Source organism: Ranitomeya variabilis, chromosome 5 (genome assembly GCF_051348905.1).
Source record: "Ranitomeya variabilis isolate aRanVar5 chromosome 5, aRanVar5.hap1, whole genome shotgun sequence".
In the NCBI taxonomy this organism is placed as follows: Eukaryota; Metazoa; Chordata; class Amphibia; order Anura; family Dendrobatidae; genus Ranitomeya; species Ranitomeya variabilis.
In genome coordinates, this window is record NC_135236.1 from 260,798,467 (window position 1) to 260,822,275 (window position 23,809).

At 43.7% G+C, this 23,809-nt stretch overlaps 1 protein-coding gene across 3 annotated transcripts in view; it reads right to left on the reverse strand.

The window, feature by feature from the left end:
- The window catches only part of VPS13C (vacuolar protein sorting 13 homolog C), a 391,739-nt gene that overhangs the window by 278,406 nt on the left and 89,524 nt on the right, over nt 1-23,809 (reverse strand). For 2 of the 3 annotated variants that reach the window (XM_077264165.1, XM_077264167.1), the window contains exons 5-8: nt 18,663-18,764; nt 18,508-18,564; nt 1,788-1,850; nt 145-254 (exon numbers count right to left, since the gene is read on the reverse strand). In XM_077264165.1, coding sequence (XP_077120280.1) covers nt 145-254; nt 1,788-1,850; nt 18,508-18,564; nt 18,663-18,764 — 332 coding nt within the window. The remainder of the gene's footprint in view (nt 1-144; nt 255-1,787; nt 1,851-18,507; nt 18,565-18,662; nt 18,765-23,809) is intronic. The other variant, XM_077264166.1, reaches the window with a different exon arrangement.

The window sequence follows — 23,809 nt, forward strand, 5'->3', positions numbered from 1 at the left end:
AGCTTTATCCCCATTTGTGTTCTACAGCACTTTTATGGTTGACAACAAGACACATAACCACCTCAGTAATTTGGGTTGCAATTGAGGTGTTACATAATTACTGAGGACACAGATTTAATGACGCAACACGCTCTAAATACTTACATCATCTTCATATCGGATGTGTATGTTTGTGATTTTGACCTGTAGATTCTTGATAACCTGTGCTGCGAGTTTTTCAAGAAAAGTATCTTTCTTCTCCTCTTTAGGCTTATCTTGAATAACAAAAACATACAAACGAGAAGCAATCAATGATAAATAGTGAACCACATGGCTCAGATGACTAAGATGTTCTTGTTGAGCATTTTAAAAATGCCAATAAAAAGTCAATTAAGATTTGAAACAGAAAATTCAGACTAAATGAAATCAGCACCAATAACACCTCTATTTGGTGACAAACAGGCATGATCTAACCTTCAGAGCTTTCAGAAACACCTAGAGATGCTATGTTAAGGATTAAATAAAGATAATATGAAGTCTATATTAAAGGTACACGAACCACAAAAATGAATAGGAGAGCAGAAATATGTCAATTTATCAGTCTGGACACAATCCTATAGAAGTTTAAAAAATAAAAAATAAATAAATAAAGGTAGCATTTATTTTTTTGTCAGTAGCCTGCAATGAACTTAAAGGGATTGTCAGCAAAGAATAACTGTTCAAACCAAGTACAGGCGCTCAGTACTTCACGGTGGGGCCTATCATTTATATACACCTTCCCACCAGCTTGTTTTCCTACTATCACCACCCCCTCCTCTTTGATTGACAGCTCTGGCTTCATAGAGCTAAGGAAGGGTGGAGATGCATTTAAACCAAGCAGGTGGGAAGGTGTATATAAATGATTGGCTCCGACATGGAGCACCGAGCGACTGTACTCGGCTTGAACAGTCATCCTTTGCTCACAGAGTCACTTTAAAGTGTTGTCTGAAAATAACAGTGAATTTCATACTATATGTTTAACTAAGTATTTAATAACTTAATTTTTCTAATATACTTTGATTAAAAATTCCCCACCATTCCTTCTCTACTCCTGACTTTTTTTCCCTACTTCTGACGATGAGTCATTTGAGTCCCCCAGCATGTACTGGATATTCTCAATACGCTCTTCAGTCCACACTGCTTCTGGAATGGAAAAAGTGTGGCGACGTCATAGGAGTTGCTGTCACTTCTCCATCACCCCAACTGAAAAACATGACGTCATCAGGGTATAGCAGCACCCGCGCTATTCACTTATGACACTTTGTTTCATGGTGGAAAAGGAAGCAGTGGGATCGATAATAGTCATCAGATAAGAAATAAAAAAACAGAAAGGAAGTTAGATTAGATAGGGAAGGGTAGGGGATATTATATTTAAAGCACATTAGTAAAGTGTTTAGATTATTAAATTTAATAGTTAGATGTGACATACAGGAATTTCATCGTTCGTTTTGGACAATCCCTTTAAGATTTTTAGATGGCGACTGTTTAGTCTCCAAATGCACAGTAGATGATTGAGGCTAGGTGAGGCTGGGAAGCTATTTGCTGTGGCAGAACAAATAGAAAAATGCAGCCTAACCTGCCAATGTCCTAAAATAGAAGGGGATAAGCAGGAGATATGTTATAAAAAAAAAACTAAGATTGGCTCATCAGTATTTTATGTCCTTCTTAACCAGAAAAAAAGGTGGGTTTTTTTGTTTTTTTTTCCCCGGAAACTGCCTTTGCTACTTCCCCGTTGCATACATGCTTACTATTGACAACATTGTACCCACCTTTTTTAGCATCATGAACCTTAAACCGGTTCTTAAAAGATTTATGCTTTTTTTGTTTGGATCCTTCATATTGAAAGCATAGTTATGAGAAATGGATAAAAAGTGATTAGTAGAAGTCCACATAATTCTTAGATGGAGGGAAACCAAATGATTACATCAAACACAAGGAAGAACACACAGACAGAAGGAATTGACACAAGTGATTAAACAAGAGTACACGTTTCAATAAATGTCCATATGAAATGTGTTCAGACTTGGATGAAGACATTATTCATGTTCTGTAACATGTCGGTAGGTGTTGTGGCTGCGAACAGGAGCAATAAACAAGACGGGTCATATACAGCTTTGAGGTTCAGCCGCCATGCAGATGACGTTACAGCTGGTCGCAGGACAGAACTACGGCCCCAATTCATCATTTGCATTTTTATTTTAAGTCACTTTTCCTTTTGTCTTGCATTCATTGCAATTTCTTGCACCAAGCCCCACAAAATGGCGCACATGGTTCATCATTTTTGTTCAAAGTCAAATTTTCTATTTATTGCTGCCCTACAGCACCATAATGTAGTAGCAGAGAACCTGATCACAGTGAGGTGGCACTTACTAGGCTGTGTTTTGCTGTAAAAATACAATCAGAATTTTATCATCAGGAGATTTTTAACTACAAGACATCCGGCCATGTGCATCCTAGTCCACACACAGCCCACCACTGACAGAAAGTGCTGATGTGGGTGGGATTATACACAGCTCAACATTAGAGTTGAGAGAATTTTGCTAAATTTGGTTCAGATTACGATCGGCGAAGAATATTGATTTTGCAATATTCACAGAACACAGCCGAATGTCGGCGTCAATGGGAGTAGAAATGAACAAATATCTTCAGAGCCGATCATCAAACATAAATTCGTCACGAACAGAGTACCAATTTGGCACGAATATGGCAAATTCAGATTCGACAACCAATTCTGAACATATTCGCTCAACTCTACTCAACATCCGAGCTCTTCTAGATATGCAGCCAACAAAACAGGGATTTTTTTGTGTACTCACCGTAAAATCCTTTTCTCCGAGCCACTCACTGGGGGACACAGACCGTGTGTGTATGCCGCTTGCCACTAGGAGGCTGACGCTAAGTTAACACAAAAAAAGTAAGCTCCTCCTCTGCAGTATACACCCTCGTGCTGGCTCCCAGAGAACCAGTTCGGTGCAAAAGTAGTAGGAACAAATAGTAACAACATAGAAGAGTACAACATGTCAACTTAAAAGAAAAGCTGATAGGCTAACAGGGTAGGTGCTGTGTCCCCCAATGAGTGGCTCAGAGAAAAGGATTTTACGGTGAGTACACAAAGATCCCTGTTTCTCCTTCGCCTCATTGGGGGACACAGGCCATGGGACATCCTGAAGCAGTCCCTGGGTGGTAAAACAACAGAAAGGATTAGGCTTCATTCAACAACTGCCTAAATGTGTGCCACTGCTGCCTGCAGAATTCTTCTGCCCAGACTCGCATCCGCTGAAGCCTGAGAGTGAATATTCTAGTGCTTTGAGAAGGTATGTAAACAGGACCAAGTCGCAGCTTTACAGACCTGCTCCGCCGTTGCCTGATGTCGCATGGCCCAAGAAGCCCCCACCACTTGAGTGGAGTGTGCTCTGATCCCCATTGGGATGGGCTGACTTCTGGCTCGGTATGACTCCTGAATGGTGGAACGAATCCACCTGGCTATCGTGGCCTTAGAAGCGAAAAGACCCTTCCTGTGACCTTCCAGGAGAATGAACAGATCATCAGTTCTTCTGAAGGATGCCGTCCTTGAGACGTACCTTCGCAGAGCCCTAACTAGGTCCAGAGTGTGGAGAGCTCTTTCAGTTCTGTGAATAGGGGCCAGACAAAAGGAAGGAAGAACAATGTCCTCGTTAAGATGGAAGGACGAAACAACCTTTGGCAAAAAGGACAGCGACGGCCTGAGGACAACCTTGTCCTGATGGAAGTTAAGTAAAGGCACCCGCCAGGATAAGGCGGCTAATTCCAAAACCCGTCTGATCGATGTGATCGCCACAAGGAAGGCAACCTGCCAGGACAGAAAGACCAGCAAAATGTCCTGGAGCGGTTCAAAGGGAGGTTCCTGAAGGGCACTTAGCACCAAGTTGAGGTCCCAAGGCTCTAAAGGCATGCGAAAGGGAGGAGCAACATGTGACACCCCCTGAAGGAAAGTGTTAACCTGAATTCTTGACGCAATGCGTCTCTGAAATAAGACCGATAGAGCGGAGATTTGGCCCTTGAGAGAGAAGAGTGCCAGCCCGGAATCCAGACCGGCCTGTAGGAACTCTAAAATGGTGGGATTTGGGAAGACGAGAGGAGAAAGACCGCAATCCTTGCACCAAGCAAAAAATGTCTTCCAGGTACGGTGATAGATACGGACTGATGAGGGTTTACGGGTACTAACCATAGTGGAAATGACCTGTTGAGAAAACCCTGCCTGGGTTAAGACCCAGGATTCAACGGCCACGCCGTTAAAAACAGTGCCCCTGAGTTCTGGTGGTAGATGAGGCCTTGAGAGAGCAGATCAGGCCGATCCGGCAGTCTCCAGGGTATGTCGGCGACAAGGCGTATCAACTCTGCGAACCACGCACGGCGAGACCAATTGGGAGCAACCAGGATCATTGGTACTCATTCCGCCTTGATTTTCCTGATTACTCTAGGAAGTAACGGTAGAGGAGAAAATATGTGTTATGATCCGGTGGCCTTGGAGCCGCATGAGACCTTCTCTGGAGAAGGTGGTACCTGTACAGACCGCAACCCTAAACTGACACCACAACTAGAAGTAGCCGTGGGGTGTACCTAACACATCCTAGACACCTCGACACAGCCGGAGGACTAAATAACCCTATAGATGGAAATGGGAATTCTATCTTGCCTCAGAGCAGAAACCCCAAAGGATAGGCAGCCCCCCACAAATATTGACGGTGAATATAAGAGTAAAGACACACACAGGCTGAAAACAGGATTTAGCAAAAGAGGCACTTCTAGCTAAATAGTAAAGGATAGGACAGAGTACTAAGCGGTCAGTATTAAAACTCTGAAAATATCCACAGCAGAAAATACAAAAATTCCACATCTAACTAAAGACATAGAATGTATATCTGCATCTCCAGAGAATCCAGCATGACTGAAAAAATCCAAACAAGTCTAGGCTGGACAAGACAAAACAATGAATTGTTCTGAACTGAAAAGCACACTACATGTGTGCTGCAGGAAAATAAACCAGACACTTATCTTGGCTGAATTGGCAGCAGAGCAGAAGGAACCAGACAGGGATGTAAACCCTCCAAGAACAATGGACAACTGGCACTGACTAATGAATCCAGCACACCTAAATACCGAATAGAGCTGCAATCAGCAGAAACACCTGCCCTGGATTACAACCCAGAGACAACTGCACTATCAGGCTATGTGCACACGTAGGAAATGTGGTGCAGAATTTTCTGCATCGTGTGCACATACCCTCACAAACAACCACCGGAGGGAGCCCAAGAGCAGAATTCACAACAAATATGTATGGAAGGCGGAATTGGCGCCATGAAAGAACCAGAGCGTTGACACTGATGGCTCTTGGATCTCGAGACCTCGCTATAAACTGGGGAACATTGGCATTCAGTCTGGTCGCCATGAGGTCCACATCTGGGATCCCCCAGCGAAGTCAGATCTGGGAGAATACTTCCGGATGGAGCTCCCACTCCCCCGAAGTGAGACCCTGACGGCTGAGGAAGTCCACCATCCAGTTTTCAACTCCTGGAATGTGTACCGCTGAGATCACCGAGTGGTTTTTCTCTGCCCATCGAAGGATGCGAGTTACCTCGGACATGGCCATCCTGCTGCGTGTAGCCCCCTGGTGATTGATGTGTGCCACAGCCTTGGCGATGTCTATTTGGATACGGATGGGGTGACCCACCAGAAGGTGATGGAAGTGCTGCAGGGCAAGTCGAATAGCACGGATCTCCAGAACTGAGCCCTGTGGTGGTGGAAGACTGCTCCCCTGCCCGAAGACTGGCATCGGTAGTCATCATTAGCCATTGAATGGGTAGAAAAGACTTCCCCCGGTTAAGGGAAGAGTTCAATGTCCATCACCTGAGAGTCTGTCTGACCGGAAGAGATAAGCGGCACCTTCGGTAGAGGGAGAAAGGGTTTCTGTCCCAAGCTGACAGAAGGGCATGTTGTAGGGAGCGAAGATGCAGTTGTGCAAAGGGGACCATTTCCATTGCATCCAACATCTTTCCTAGTACCCTCATTGCAAACCGGATGGAGTGAGGGGTAGACTGACGAAGCACTCGGGCTCCTAGTTGAAGGGCTAAGACTGTCTGGAGGGAGAATTACCAACCCCCGAGAAAAGTCCAGAGACATTCCTAGAAATGATATCTGCTGGGCTGGGACTGGAGAGGATTTGCTTAAGTTTATCAGCCAGCCCAGGTGAGAAAGGTATCACAAGTAATGCGAACGGACTCCACACAGTCGTGGAAGGATGGACCTTTGATCAACATGTCATCCAGATAGGGCAGAACGATCACACCCCGAGAGTGCAGGATGGACATGACTGCCACCATGACCTTTGTGAACACTCTGGGGGCAGTAGCAAGGCCAAAGGGCAGGGCCGTGAATTGGAAATGGTGGTCACAAATGGCGAAGTGCAGGAATCTCTGGTGAGGGGTAAAAATTGGAACGTGCAAGTAAGCGTCTCGGATGTTGATTGAGGCCAAGAATTCCCCTGCTTCCAGGGAAGTGATAACTGAACGCAGAGATTCCATGCGGAAATGATGGACTGTGACAAACTTGTTTAGAAGTTTGAGGTCTAGTATGGGTCTCACCTTTCAGTCCTTCTTTGGGATGATGAAAATGTTTGAATATAAACCCCAATAACTTTCGCTTTCTGGGACGGGGACAATGACTTAATCGTGATGCAATGCATCTATGGCCCGCGAGAAATCATTTGCCCATGCCTCTGAAGAGGGAGGACGAGAGGGAAAGAAACGTGAAGGGGGGAGCGCAGCAAAGTCGATTTTGTATCCGGACAACACCAGATCTCTGACCCACTCGTCAAGAGATGATGGAAAGCCAAACCAGACGAAAGAAGTAGGCGGCCGCCTACCCTGCAGGTGTCGGCCGGATAGCGCCGATAGTCAGCGTGAGGAAAATCTCTGGGACCTAGGTCCTTTAGGCCTCGACTGCTTGGGTCGGGACTTCAAATGCTGGTTAGGCCTGTACAAGACCCGAGTTCCTCCATCTCTTTGTGGAGAACGTTCTGAACCAGACGAAGTAGTGGTAGTGGCGCAGCTTGGAGTGTAATGAAAGGAACGGAAATAGATTTGTTGCTGTCTCCAAAAGGGATGCCTAAGTCTCTGTTGGGGAAGGAATTTACTCTTTCCTCCCATAGTATCCGCCTTCCACTCTCTGAGCCATAATGACTTTCTGATAGAGAAGGCATTGGCTGCTGACTGAGCGGCACAACCGGCCGCATTCAAGGATGCGAGTACCAGGTCATTGCCTGCCAGGGAAATTTGGTTGGCAAGGTGTGCCGCCTCTGGAGGAAGGTTACTGTTCCAAAGAGAATTAGCTAAGGTCTCTGACCAGAAAACCATAGCCTTAGCTACCAATGCTGCGGCAAGGGATGGATAGAGGGCCGAACCCGAGGTCTCAAAACCAGAGCGGGCCAAGCCTTCTAACTGATGGTCCGTGGGATTTTTGATGGATGAGCCATCTGGCACAGATAGGAGAGTTTTGGATGCTAGGCGGGATACTTGGGGGTCGACCACCGGAGATTCCGCCCAATCCTTTTTCAGATCAGCTGAAAAAGGACACTTGGCTTCAAGAGGCTTTTGTCCTGTGAAGCGTTTATCCGGGCGTTCTCTGTGCCTATAAACTATGGCTCTAAATTCAGGATGAATAGCAAATGCCTTATGAGAGCGTTTAGTTCTCTTAAAGGACAAGGTCTGATCCAGAATCTTCCTCAACCTTTAAAGCCTGGTTGACTGCCTCAATACGTGAATCCACTGTCTTCTGAAAGTCTGGCGAATCCGGATCTAAGGAACCATCAAATTCGCAGTCAGATTCGCGTTCGCTACTGAACTCGAGAGAGAGAGAGAGAGAGAGACAGAGAGAGAGAGAGAGAGAAACGGAGCTGTGAGGCAACAAGGCACGTGTCTGCTCAGGAGATGTGCTACGGATCCGTTTTCTGGGTGCCTGTCGGCTTCTAGAGTGCTTTCGGCCCCTGCTAACTGACTGCTCCTGGCTTGGGGAGGATCCGTCTACATCAGTCCTGCAAATGCTCCGGTCCCCCGAAAGGATCACAAAGGCATTCAATAACTTTGGCCAGCGAAGCCATGGATTGAGACAGTGACGAAGCCCACTCAGGGGGACTAGGTACACTGGGCTCTTTGGTGGCGGGGGGCTCCTGAGAACAGTTGGGGTCACAGACATTGCAGAGCGGAGAACTCTGAGCCTTAGGGAACACAGATTGGCAGGAGGAGCATGAAGTAAGGAATATAGCCATAGTCTGGTTAGACTTTTTTGATGCCTTAGGCTGGGACATGATGTACCCTTCTATGTGGCCCTGTAATATTATTAGGGGCTGCCGAGAAGGGATACTACTGAGAAAAGGAGTTACAGCAGGGAGGAGAATGTATAATACAGCGCTCCCTTACCCAGGTCTGTGTCCCCGCTCCTCCCGCATTTCTCCAACTGCATGGCCCCTGCGCTGAAAACACCTGCTGCCGGTCCTGATGGCAGTTAGTGTGTCCTGAGGCGGTCTGGGAGGAGAAAGATGGCCCCCCAAGATCTGAGGCGCTTCTCGTGCTGGGCGAGAAGCGCCAGGACTGGTGGGCGGTGGCTCCGCATCGCATCATCACATGAGCGGAGATAGGGGTTGCGGTACAGGGCCAAAGCCGGGGACTAAATTTGCGGCACCGGCCGGCGCCGATACATGAAGGGGCCGAGAGCGCGCCCCCGCAGTCAAAATGGGTCCCCCTTAAGCAGCGCCACCCCAGACCGCCTGAAAGGAGCCCTCCAGCCCTGGCACTTACCCGGAGAAGCTGCCAGGTGGCAGGTAAGGCAGCTTGCTGCAGGTCCTCCTGTGCTGCTGCTGGTTTGGACGGTGCAGGGAGATGGGGGAAACCCTCAATCCACCATCCCTTTAGAAGGGAGGTGGAGAGGGACCATCCGTCTCCTTGTACCATCCGCTTTAAAATGGTAGTGCAGTGGAGGCTGCTCGGACACCACGAGGGGGGTCTCTGAAAATCCAAAGGGTTAACCACCTAGGATGGGACAGGACAGAATGTCTGGCAATAGGCCTGGCTGCGGAAGAGGATACGTGGAGGCAACACTCCATGTGGTCGTCTGTTGAAGGTGTGGGGAGATCCATGCACTAGAAGGGACCAGTCGCCCCTAAGAATCAGCTCAAGCGTAGCATCCCACGTCACAGGAGAGGATACGGAGAGGCGACACTCTCCGTGCTCGCCTGTTGATGGTTCGGGGAGATCGGAGCCTTGAAAGAATCCATCGCCCCTTCGTCCATTGTAAAAAATAGAATAAAAAATGTAAAAATAAAATAGATTTTGGTCTGAATAGCAGACCCGTCCGTGTGCCTCCTACGGACAATAAGCAAGAACTGGTTCTCTGGGAGCCAGCACGAGGGCGTATACTGCAGAGGAGGAGCTAACTTTCTTTGTATCACTTAGTGTCAGCCTCCTAGTGGCAACAGCATACACCCCACGGTCTGTGCCCCCAATGAAGCGAAGGAGAAACTGTGACTCTATCATATCTGCTGCACCCAGTAAACTAAGTGATACATAGCTGGAATCAGGGTCTGCTGACAAATTCTCTTTAACGCAAAATGTCGTAAAAAAAATCAACAAAAAAATACTGCTACACAAAATCTCTCCAGTGGAGGCTGGAGTACAAATGTTAAAAAAATGTTGTGACTTTTTGAAAAGTCAAAAATGATGAATCAAGAGAAAACATGTGGAAAGCCTAAACCCTGCTCACAACTGCAAACTAAAAAAATAAAATAATTAAAAAAAAAAACTGACTTTACAAAATGAAAAGATTACTATGACACAAAGCGCATAAAAAACAAGAAAAGATATAAAAGCAATAATGAAATGGCCCCTATATCTTCTTTATACTTGCAGCAAAGTTGATAGCAGCTGAACATGTAATAGGAGAGCAGCCAGGTTTCCACTCTCAGATATGTTAATGGGGTGGTCTGAAGGAAAAGTAATTTTCCTCCTAACTCAGTATGTATTTAGTCCCACAATTTAAATTATTTCTAATATACTTGACTTTCCTAACTACACTAACAGCTAGAGTATTTTTTTTTTCTATTTCCGGTCTGATTACAATTTGTTTGACTAGCACCAGTACATGCTGGGATAATCAAACGAAACATCACAAGTGGGCAGAGGCTGCAGTGACTGCCGCCAGCCCCTGCCCCTCCTTATAACGAAGCATCATCAGTGATTCTCCTTTCAGGGGATGAGCTGTCCCGATCTCCGCTGTGCACATCACTGTCCCTGCTCTATCTCTTGTGCGCACAGCATCCGCTCTGCTGTCTTAGGGTACTGTCACACAATGCAATTTTGATCGCTACGACAGCACGATCCGTGACGTCGCAGCGTCGTATGATTATCGCTCCAGCGTCGTAGACTGCGGTCACACTTTGTAATCACGGCGCTGGAGCGATGCCGAAGTCACCGGGTAACCAGGGTAAACATTGGGTTACTAAGCGCAGGGCCGCGCTTAGTAACCCGATGTTTACCCTGTTTACCAGCGTAAACGTAAAAAAAACAAACAGTACATACTTACATTCCGGTGTCTGTCCCCCGGCGTTCTGCTTCTCTCCACTGTGTAAGCACAGCGGCCGGAAAGCAGAGCGGTGACGTCACCGCGTCACCGCTGTGCTTGCTTTCCGGCCGGCAGGCGCTCACAGTGCAGAGAAGCTGAGACGCAGGGGGACAGACACCGGAACGTGAGTATGTACGGTTTGTTTTTTTTACGTTTACGCTGGTAAACAGGGTAAACATCGGGTTACTAAGCGCGGCCCTGCGCTTAGTTACCCGATGTTTACCCTGGTTACAAGCGAACACATCGCTGGATCGGTGTCACACACAACGATCCAGCGATGTCAGCGGGTGATCAAGCGACGAAAGAAAGTTCCAAACGATCTGCTACGACGTACGATTCTCAGCAGGGTCCCTGATCGCTGCTGCGTGTCAGACACAGCGATATCGTAACGATATCGCTAGAACGTCACGAATCGTACCGTCGTAGCGATGAAAATGGCACTGTGTGACGGTACCCTTAGGAATAGTAATAATTGTCATCAGACCGGAAACAGAAAAAAATATATATAATAGCTTTTATACAGTGTAGCTGAAGAGGTTTGAAAAACCTTGAAAGATGTTGACATAAACCGCATTCATGCTTCACCTTCATGTTTGATTGTATTTTTGAACCTCAGGCAGCGCAGATTCTGAACCACCGTATTCCTCATTCAGTGTTGTACCCCATTGGTGGTCCTCTTGCAGACTTTACATGCGTCTACAGGAGTTGTGACTGTCACAACCCCATCAGGTGAGCGTACCTATAATATTTTACACCACCTGGTTATGAGATAAGACCCTATTTGCGCTTTTTGGCTCTCCAGTTTTACCATTTAATCTACAGCTAGGATCCAGAGAGCGTTTTTTTTTTATTTATTTTTTTAATTCCACTAAACTGTGAGAAGCTGAGCACTTACACAAATTCTGGTCTGAATTAGACAATTTGCAGAATCCTTAACCCGAAGGCGGGGATCACACATGCGTGAAATATGGCCGAGTTTCGCATGTTAATACCCGGCATTGCCGCCGTCACTCAGGAGCGGAGCATGCGGCTGCATGTATTGCTATGCGGCCGCACGCTCCGCTCCTGAGTGACGGCAGCAATGCCGGGTATTAACATGCGAGACTCGGCCGTATTATTGGCATGTGTGATCCCGGCCTAACAGTCTGGATGCTTCAAATATCTGGATTATGGAGATTTTTGGTCTACTTATTTCTGCTCATTATGTGAAGATATGTACATGTAGATTTAGCCATAAGTAATTTCTATGAACCACACATCGCTCGTATTTTTAGTTGGTGTTGTGCCTCTCAGTGTCTGTTTTGCTCTATTGGGCCAAAACATGACTTACTCACTAATTTTTACAAAATGCTATATATACTTTGTTGTAAAATTGTATGAATGATTGTAAGGAGCAAAGTTTGTTTTCTTTTAACAATGTGTCAGGTGCACACTTACACAAAATATATACATATGGGGGTGTAAAAATATGATATACGCTTAGGTCAAAAAATATTTTGACAGTGACAAGTTTTGGCATTTTAATGGTTTACCAAAATGTATTGAAGTGTAGGAATTCATGCTCTCAGGTATGCATTAGTTAGCGTTCACACAAGCAACAGGGTCTGGTCCAAACAGGTGAAGTATTATTGCTTTCATAAAACCCCAAAGGATTCAAAACCAAAAACATAATCTTCTGGGCACAAAGGTATAATCGCAAATAAATAGTTAATTTAGCGGGGCTCATACATCAGTGTGGGCTCACCCAAAGAGTTTATAGTCCTTTCTCCCAAAGCAAACTTCATACACAGAAGATGCATGATCGCACCAGTTATGGTATCCCCTTCAATCCAAGGTCCAGCAGCTCCCAGCGCAAAACAACAGTGTTGAACTCCAGGCACAGTTCACACTGAACAGGTTGCAGCTCCCACATGGTTTTCTGCAATCTCAACACACAGACTGCTCAGCTTTCCTACCTGACCCGTTCAGTCTCCATTCAGAGAGAGACTCTGGCTTGATGTCTCTCTGCCAGACATAGCTTCCATTTTGGCTGGTCACTCACGAGCAGCACACTACGCTGCTCATCACTGAGCAAACTGACACACCTAGTGACCACAGGCCCTGGTTCTTGGCACAAAGTTAGGCAAGTGCATCTAATCAAGACCTGCAGTGCAAGGATTTAACCATGTCCTACCTGGCTCTGCTACATAGCCCCCACCCACTCTACCAACACAGAGCCTACAGGGCTCCGCTACCTACAGATTACACTCAGTGCTGACTGCACATCACGCGCACAGGCTCTGCGACCTGCACATCGCGGCCACAGGCTCTGCTATATGCTTATTACAAAGACACTGACTGCCTACAACATACAATCATTCTAGTACAACAAGCTAACATACAAAACACTCAACTTTTGCAAAAGTATCATACTGTTCTGCAGACATACAGCCTCACACACAGCGATGCTACACAAGCACTGATGGTCTGTACTCCGTACACTACATCCTCCTCTATAATCAATACAGTGAAAGTATATTCACCATTTACTTCATGTGACATTGTTACCATAGCCAACTCCTGGCAGCATACCAGACTACTGAGTGCTACAGGTTTAGCCCATAAATCCCAGAACAACAGAACATCTCAACTGTTACAATAGCATGTAACACATCTTTAACAACTCCCACTTCGTGAGGCACAGAACCGTTGCCTGTTCGTATGTAGACCTGAGCCATAGGAAAGTTTTTGGCATCTCCATGGATACACCTTACCCTCACTACCTTCCCAGGGACTGAAACACAGGAAAATGTGTCCCTTACCAGGGTCACTTAACTCCCGTCACCCGCATACAGATCACAGTCCCCTGGCACTCCTGAAGCCCCTTGCCACAATGAGGAACTTCCCTGCAGGCAGGGTAGGCAAAAGGAGGAGTTGCATTGCCTAAACTGTAGTACATTGGTTACAGGACTCGGTCAGTTTCATCATCTCTCTGTGCCGAGGTCGAGGTGCTATGTGAAACTCACTCCCAGCATTGCCAAACCCGGTTCTCATCCACACACTACCAAAGAGACAGCTTCCAGCTCTCCTGAGCAGCACCAGCGATGCCATGACAAAGCAGCAATATCACCTTCCAGCAGGACAGCTACTACATGCTTTCTGACTGTTTGCAATGCTGTAGTTGCCTTTCCCTAGGACATTCAATCATGTGCTGTTTATCACTTCTGGACCAGATCCAAAACACTAATTGTAAGGATTTATGAGCTCCATCAGCTCCCAGCACCAAATTGTTCAACTGTTCCCAGCTATAGCTCACATTTAGGCTGGACACTCACCAAGAGCACACTCGGCTCTGCTCATTATTAAGCAGACTGACACACTACCTTATGTACACAAGACAGTTATATAATCAATATGGGCTATAAAGTGTAGACGCTCAGCTTAAATTTCAGGGTATTCACATCCTAATTGGAGTAAGGGTTTAGGAATTATGGCTCTTTAATATGTAGCTGCTTCATTTTAAAGGGACTAAAAGTAATTGGATAGTTATCTCAAAAGCTCCTTAATGCCCTGCATGGGCTATTTCCTCATTAATCCATCAAATTAAGTAGATAAAAGGTCTTGAGCTGATTCCAGACGTGGCATTTATATTTGGAAACTGTTGCTGTGAAACCACAACATGCTCTCAATGGAAGAGAAACAGACCATCATTGGGCTGAAGAAAAGAAATCCATCAGAGAGAACAAAATATCAGGATTGGCCAAATCAATAGTTTGGTACATTCTGCAAACAAAAGATGGTGAGCTTGGGTTCTCAAAAAGGCCTGAATGTCCACAGAATACAACAGTGGTGGATTATAGCAGAATCCTTTCCATGAAGAAAAACTTTTTCACAACATCCACGTAAGGGAAAGTGAAGAACACTCTCCAAGAAGTAGGTGTTTCAGAAACTAAGTTCAACCTGTACCAGAATGATGTGGAGAAGAAAGTATGGAGAAGGCTTAGAACGCTTTATGATCCAAAGCACAACACCTCCTCTGTAAAACATGGCGGAGGCAGTGTGATGTCACTGGCATGCATGGCTTCCAATGGCACTGCTAAGATTTAGACGTATAAGTATTTAACAAGTAGTGAGCTTCCAGCCGCAGCTCTCACTTCCTGTTAATTACATATACGTTGAAGGAAGAGACAGTGACGCCAGAGCTGATTGAGTGCAGACACCGCTGGAACGGCGCCTGCATGGGAAGCAAGTATCAGCTTTTTTATTTTGACGGGGCCAAAAATGGGAAATGAGAAGGGGTTGTCCTAGTAGTGAACAATCCCTTTGAGGGAATTTTGTCACTGGTTGAGAAGAGTCATGCATGATGCTTTAGTTATGTAATTAAAAAATTTGGTCATTAAGGTGTTCAAACATTACAAAATTTGTAAAGCTATAAAATTAAACGAGTATTAAAAAGGGTTTCTTATTAGAGTCATTCCCTTCAATAATGTGTTTATCTTATCAATCAGATGATCTTGCCGGGTCACAACCTTCAGGCAATCAACTGATTTTTATGAGAACACTGAATGTAGTATTAGAAGGCGGCCAATTAAATAAATGGCCACCTAAATAACACAAACAGCTCAAGTCTTTAAGAACAGGAGACTCACTCCTTTCAGGATGATAAAAGGGTGAATCATGGCCTGAGGACCCCACTTTATAATGCCTAAATGCCCTAACCAGTCACATAAGCAGGGATTGCCTTTAAAAGACTTAAAGGAACGCAGCAATTTTGACAAAATTAATTTTCTGGAGTATAAAAAGTGTTTACAACAGGTCTGGTCATGCTGGTAACACTTGTGATTGACACAGATACTCATTATAGCAACTCCTGCAACGTGCAGGCACGAATGTCCAAGTACATATCAAATCGTGTCAATGTGTCTGCATCGCCATCCGCATTTTCCACATCAGCTACGTAATCGGTAATGTGGATCTAATGTACACCTCTTTCTCTCAAACAAGCCGTTTTGCAATAGTAGAACAAACCACTGAACAAATATTCTCATCATGCATTAGTAAGTAGCGAATCAAGCTTCAGCTACCTTTGTGAGGACATTGGCTCATATTCTCATATGTACTATATTCAGGTATCCTGTTGGCTTTAATACCTACAGATACTGAAGGTTTGAAAAACAATGCTAAAATAAAAGTGACCTTGGGTATGTAATACCTTTTATTAGGGCTTTCGTAGTGTCGTAATCAGTTTTTTGTTGTTTTGGTTTTTTTGTTTTTTTTTAAAGGAGAAAGAAAATCAAGCCAATATTAACACGGAAAACAATAGAAAAAAATCTGTGTGACGACAGCATTATTAAGGAAATGATGCCAAAGTCAAATAAATGTAAATCAAGGAGGAAATTATTCAAATTGATGAAATCTGAACCACAGTTTAAGTTTACACAAGTAAAAAAAAAAAAAAGGCCAGTTGACATAAGGATTCTTTCAACAATGGTATTCAAGAAAAAAAATTGCTACAGAAAATGTATATTAGTTACATGTTGGCAATGTGCATAAAAACGAAGTGCTATGGCTCTGCACTTATCCACATATTCAGAAGCATACACTAATAAAATCTAAAATGTTTACTTTGGACAACAACAAAAAATGTCATTAGACTTATTAAAGAAGTCTCTTTTTTTTGTCCAAAATTAGTCTTTTTTTTTTTTTTTTTTAAATTAAGGTTATTTAAGTGTATTAAAATACCTACCGATCGCGGTCTTCTACAGTTTACAGCGCAGTTCCTGTCTACTTCTTGCCATGACATGAAACTAGACTAGCTGGATCGCACAGGGAATGTGTGGATTGGAAGTTGCTCTTTCAATGTAAGTTTAGAGAGCCATGTTCTGATTGTCATAAACTTACAATGGGAAAGAAACGCCGCACAACAAAGTAGTCGCAAAGTGGTCAACAGTGACCGAAGTGCTGCTGAAAATCCGAGAAAACAGAGATGAGTAAGTATTTCAATAATCTTACACACCAAAACATAGATAATTAGGAAAGTTTGTGAAATTAAAAAAAAAAATTGATGAGACTTCTTTAATAAGACTTAAAAAAAAAGTTATTGTGTAAAGTGATGGAATATGCTGATGACTGATATTCATTGCATATCTATTGAATATGTCTTACTAATCAATCTTAAGAATTCCAATTTAATATGAAAAATAAAGCAGTGGTTGTTATAGGCAGTGACACTGTTTGCCCCAAGTGAAATTAAAGGGAATCTGTCACCTACTTTTTCGTAGATAAGATGCGGCTACCGCCATTCGGGGCTTATGTACAGCTTTCTGTAATGCTGTAGATAAGCCCCCTATGTAACCTGAAAGATAAGAAAAACAAGTTAGATTATACGCACCTGGGGGGGGAGGGGTCCGATGGGTGTCGTGGTCCAGGTCCGGCGCCTCCCATCTTCATGTGATGACGTCCTCTTCTTGTCTTCTTGCCGCGGCTCCTGTGCAGGCGTACTTTATTGCTTTTTGAGCAAAGTACTGCAGTGCGCAGGCACCGGGAAAGGTCAGAGAGGCCCGGCACCTGCGCACTGCAGTACTTTGCTCTCCCCTCAACAGGGCAGACAAAGTACACCTGCGCCGGAGCAGCGGCAGAAAGCAAGGAAGAGGATGTCATCGCATGAAGATGGGAGGCGCCGGACCCGGACCGCGACACCCATCGGACCCGGACCGCCCCTAGGTGAGTATAATCTAACTTGTTTTTCTTATCTTTCAGGTTACATCAGGGGCTTATCTACAGCATTACAGAAAGCTGTAGATAAGCCCCGAATGGCGGTGGCCGAAGCTTACAAACGAAAAAGAAGATGACAGATTCCCTTTAATAAAAAAAATTGTTAATGTTTGAGGTGACTGCCATGACATCAGTCTGAATAGTGAAGGCCGGCGATACAGTCTCTGGAATTGTAATGTAATTAATATAAACTGGACATTTTATAAGAATTTCTCCTCATTTCTGCTGGAAATTGATTTCAGATACATGAGGACTAACACCCCTTTTTACCATTAGATTACTTGAATTAGGCATTTTTCAGCAGTTTGCCCCTAATGAAGGTTCCATGTCTAATTGAAGTATCTCCTTATCTCTGCTACAGACAGTGGTCACTAGCGGCTGTCATGGAGGACACTATACATCAAGACTGAGCAGTGTTGGGGTGACCAGCTTGTTGGTTTGAACAGCCTTTGTCTGTCGGCAGCTGATCCCTTCTTCTCATCCACATAGATAGCTATACCCTGCCCTCAGAGAGATAATTATCAGTCATCACTGCCTTTCTAAAGACTGATTTTACAAGAGAGTGGAGTGATTGAGTGTTGTGGAGGAAGGTGAGAAGGAAAAAGTGGTTGATAGGTGGAGAAATGGGTACTTTTTAGTCATAACAATGAATGTTGCAGAATTTCTCATCAAAGCTTGGAGCTTAAAGGGTAATGTTTCCCCTTGTTTAGAGTGACAAGACAGTCCTGGCTTGTCAGAGTGAGGAGACTTATACGCCATGCATGCTCCTCTGGGAAATTAAATAAGCAAATTGTCTCTTCAGAGAGGAAGAGGACTAGAACTCTAGTGCCACCTATTGGAAGTAGAGATCCTAAAAGTCAATATCAACCCTTTAGCAAGCCTTGCAATATGACTTAGGATAAAAGCCAAATCAGAATCTCAATCCGCAAACACTGGATTTCGGTGTGTTGCCCCTCAATGTTTAAATGGGAAAAATACTAAAATGGCGGTTAAAAATTAATGAATGAAAAGCAGTATGAAGATGAGATATATAGCATATAAATATACACACATATACACAATAAAAACACATTCATTTGTACGCACCAGACTGTTTCTTACTACTCATAAAACTCTGCAGGTTGTAGCAATCATCAAGCCCTCCTTTATCCAAAGGCAAGCAAATAAGTAAAAGAAATGACACACTTTACACGTTTCTTTTAAGAGGAGACAGGTAAAACCTTAGACTATTAAAAGGTTACCTTTTTCAGCTGCTTTCTGTAGAGCCTCTTCAATCCGCAGGAGCTCCCTCTGTTTTGCCTCTTGAAGACTACGTTCTTCTTTTTCTGCATCATATTTTATGCCTGAAGAATAAAAGTCATTTATAAACAATTAGGTACACGTTTACATGCGTCATCATAATCATTAAAGGGGTTGTTCTATGAACAAAGTACATTATAATAAATAGATCTTGGAATACAGTGGTTAGCACTGCAGCCTTGCAGAGTTGGGGTCTTGGGTTCAAATCCCACCAAAGACAACATCTGCAAGGTGTTTGTATGTTCTCCCATGTTTGTGTGGGTTTCCACCAGGTTCTTCGGTTTTCTCCTACACTTCAAATACATACTGATAGGTTATTTAGATTGTGAGGCCCAATGGGGACAGTGATGATAATGTCAGTAAAGAACTGAGGAATGAATAAAGCTAAATAAGTCAAATAAAATAAATAAAAATAAGTGCCACAATTCGAAGCGTTATTCTTTTTTCCTGTGCTGAGATAATCTTATAAATGGGCCCCTGCTGTGTACTGTTAGTTACGGTGTCCGACTGTGCAGAGCTGCTCCTGTTTATGGTTGGCACATGCCACAGCTCCTGGCGAGGGGGTGAAATAATAAGTCAGTTATGATAAGTTTCCTAGGTTAATAACGGCAATGTATTCATAAACATCAGATGCATTACCGATAATCCTTATGGGAACCAATTTTTTTAAGCATTGTTAGATTTGAATGAACAACTTGTCAAAGACTGAGAAGAGAATAGTGCGTACTTGTCACGATTCCACCTTGTTGAGAGTCTGGATGTGGTGAATTACTGTCTGCCATCCCATATAAAGTAGGGGTGTGCTGAGCTGTTAGTATTTGATAGACAACGCAGCTGCCAAATCGAATGCTGGGGTGTGCCGAGTCGTGTCTTGAATGACAGTTTAGCCGTCCAATCGGAGTTAGAGTGTGGCCTGAGCTTGATCCCTGTGTCTCCTGTTTGGGGGAATTACCTGCCTATTTAGCCAGCTCTCTGCCTAGGACAAGTGCTTCTTGCTCACTGATGTATGGTTGCCTTGTTGCTCTATCTGATCTACTGCTACCTCACCTTGGACCTCATTGTGACCATCCACTTTGCTTTGACCCTCTGCTTGAGCCGGTTATCTTTCTGGTATTTTGACCCCTGGACTGTGACGTGACTATTCTTTTGTTTCATCCCTCTGTCTATGAGATGCCCTCCTGGCTTCTGACCCCTGGACCATGACCTGACTATTCTTTTGTCTCATCCCTTTGTCTATGAAATACTCTCCTGGCTTCTGACCTTGGACATTTAGATTACCCAGCCTCTCGGCTAGTCTTTGAGTAGTGACTAGCGTCACAGTACTGAGGTTTTTCCCTTATGGTTTTCTGAACAAACCTATGGAATTACATTAGTGTGCATGTTGTCCAATTTTTACTCAAAAAGTTCACATCCATATTATACACTTGTCTGAATGAGGCCTAAATCCTGCCAGGGCAATATCTTCAAGGCTTTTGCAAGGGTTTCCTTCCAGACTCAAAAATCATACTTGGTTTAGAATTTGGATTTTGAGCCCTAATGGGGACAGTGAAAACTTTGTATGTATAATTGTGTCAATATAAGCAAGCAAAATAAATAATAAATCAGCAACCTGGAAATTGGTGCCCAAAGCTCGGTCTAGTAATGTTACTGTAGAACAAATTGCTGAGAAAGTTAATGTTGGCAATGATACAAAAGTTGTCAGAATACACAGTGCATCACACTGTACTGCATAAAGACCAGTCCAAGCTAACCCCATCCTAACATCTACAATGGCATCATAACGGTCTAATCAATTTTCCTTCTACATCAATGTAGATGCCAACTGCATGTGCGCGTCTTATCTGGGGAAATCCAGAAGGGAAATTCTGAGTTTTGCCTAAATGCATCATAGCTAATATTGAGAAGTGTGTGAGACACTGAAAAGGGAATCTGTGACTAGGATTTCACCCCACCAGCACCAAACTATATATAGGTGCATATAGCTCATTCACAAACAAGTGCCGCAATACCTTTGTATGGCCAGTATAAGAGTTTAAATTGATATGCAAATAGCTATGGCAGATCTGAAGCCTCTGTAACTCCAGCTCTATTCTCTGCCCAGCACTGCTTAATTGACAGCCTCTATGCTGTGTCATTTCAGAATAAAAAGCCTTTAGTCAAGAAGGAGGTGGCGAGGAATACTGCTGGAGTAAGGGTACCGTCACACAGTGGCACTTTGGTCGCTACGACGGTACGATCCGTGACGTTCCAGCGATATACATACGATATCGCAGTGTCTGACACGCTACTGCGATCAGGGACCCCGCTGAGAATCGTATGTCGTAGCAGATCGTTTGGAACTTTATTTCGTCGCTGGATCTCCCGCTGTCATCGCTGGATCATTGTGTGTGACAGCGATCCAGCGATGTGTTCGCTTGTAACCAGGGTAAACATCGGGTTACTAAGCGCAGGGCTGCGCTTAGTAACTCGATGTTTACCCTGGTTACCAGCGTAAAAGTAAAAAAACAAAAAAACATACATACTCACATTCCGGTGTCCTTCAGGTCCCTTGCCGTCTGCTTCCCGCTCTGACTGACTGCCGGCCGGAAAGTGAGAGCAGATCACAGCGGTGACGTCGCCGCTGTGATCTGCTTTCACTTTACGGCGGCACTCAGTCAGAGCGGGAAGCAGACTGCAAGGGACCTGACGGACACCAGAATGTGAGTATGTACGGTTTGTTTTTTTTTACTTTTACGCTGGTAACCAGGGTAAACATCGGGTTACTAAGCGCGGCCCTGCGCTTAGTAACCCGATGTTTACCCTGGTTACCCGGGACCTCGGCATCGTTGGTCGCTGGAGAGCGGTCTGTGTGACAGCTCCCCAGCGACCACACAACGACTTTCCAACGATCACGGCCAGGTCGTATCGCTGGTCGTGATCGTTGGAAAGTTGCAGAGTGTGACAGTACCCTAACAAAGGCTTCAGACCTTCAACCACATTTGCATATCAATTGAGACACTGCTATAGTAAAGTAGGAAAGACTGGCCATGTAAATACATCACTGGATTTGTATATAAATGTTTTTTTTTTTGTTTTTTTTTTGTTTTTTTTTTGGGGGGGGGGGGGGGGGGTGTTGACATATGCCGCTGACAGATTTCCTTTGAGGCTTTAACCCCTTAGTGACAGCCAATACGTCTTTTAACTGACCTAAGATATAGGGGAATAGCCTCCCCATACAGGTGACAATCCAGCAGCTGTCAGCTGTACACTATAGCTGACAACTTGCTGCATCAGCCACAATCAGTGTTTGCACCGTCCATATCTGTTTAACCCCTTAGATGCTGCTGTCAATAGTGACTACATCATTATAAATGGTCAACAGAGTGTAGGGGTTTCCTCTTTATCCAAACTGGTGCCCTCAGATCATTATTTTGTGGTCCTGATGTTTGCGATGGCAATTCACGACCAAATAGCGGCCTTACAGTCTAACAGCTCTAGTAATCTGTTCAGAAGTTAGAGGCATTTAGGTGGTAAAAATACACATTTTCATTTCTGTCATACCACTTTGCATTAATTCCTGAAAAGCACCTGGAGGGTTAATAAACTATCTGACTGCAGTTTTCAATATGTCAGGGGGTGCTGTTTTTAAAATGGTATCCCGTTTGGGGGTTTCCCAATATATGGGACCCCTAAAGCTACTTCAAACATGGATAAGTCACTAAAAAAAATAAATTTTGTAAATTTCCTTGAAAAAATTAAAAATTGCTGCTACATTTTTAAACCTCCTAAAATGCTAACAAAATAAAATAACATTTTAAAAATGGTGCTGATGTAAAGCCGACATGTGGGAAATGTTATTTATTAATGGTTTGCTGTGGTAGGACCATCTGGATTAAAGGGATAATCATTCAAATTTAGAAAATTGCTAATTTTTTAACATTTTTCTAAAATTTTTGTTATTTTTTATAAATAAGCACAAAACATATTGATCTAAATTTACCATTATCATAAAGTATAATTTGGCACGAAAAAACAGTCTCAAAATCACTGGGATTTGTTGAAGCGTTGCAGAGTTATTACCACATAAAGTGACACTGGTCAGATTTAAAAAATTTGGCTCCGTCACTAAGGGGTTAACACTTTCCTACCACAGCCAATTTGGGCCTTCGTGATGAGCCCCCTACTTCTTCAAATCTGACATTTGTCACTTTATGACATAACATTGGAATGCTTCTACTTATCCCAGTGTTTCCTAGATTATTTATTTCATGACATTATAAATTTAGCTTGAAAAGTTGTGAATGTGTTGTAACAATTGTCAATTTTCAAACTTTGAATGTTTATGCTAATAAACACAATTATACCACACAATTAAGTAAAAAAAAACAAAAAACAAGCACAAACATTTAGGGTACCATATGGCTACTTGAAACAGCGTTATTTTTCAAATATCCTGAAGAGGTTTAAAGATTAACGTTTAGCAGCAAATTTTCATATTTAAAAAGAGTTTTACAAAATTTCTTTTACGAACCACCTAAAATTTTGAAGTGACTGATGGGCTTTTATTTTGGACACCTCCCAAAAGGGACCACTGTATCCCTCAAAGTAGTCAATATCTCATTCAGAAAGTTTAACCCCTCAAGTGCGTCACAGTAATTAACAAAGTGTAATGAAGACATTAAAAATATTTTCCCCTCAATAACAATTTAGCTCCAATTTTTTTTTATTTTCCACGAGGAGAAATAGGGGAAAATGGACTCTGCAGTTTGTTACAAAAATTCTGAAGTGCGACAATATTTCATAGGTGATCATAAACTGCTTTTTGGACACATGATAGGGCTGGGAAAATAAGAATCGCTATTTAATTTTTGAAGTACAAATTTGGATGGACTAGTTGATATGTGCAAGTTACAAAACTCATGAGGTAACACAACAGCAGAAACCCCAAAAGTGCCTTAATTTTGGAAATTAAAATGCCCTGGGAATTCATATGTGTAGTAACTATTTTGAGCCCACGTGTTTTCCAGAAATCAGTGTACAGTGGATGTTGCTTAGTACCCAACACATTGTGACCTACTGGAGAGTCTGGAGGCACGAATGACGTAAATTA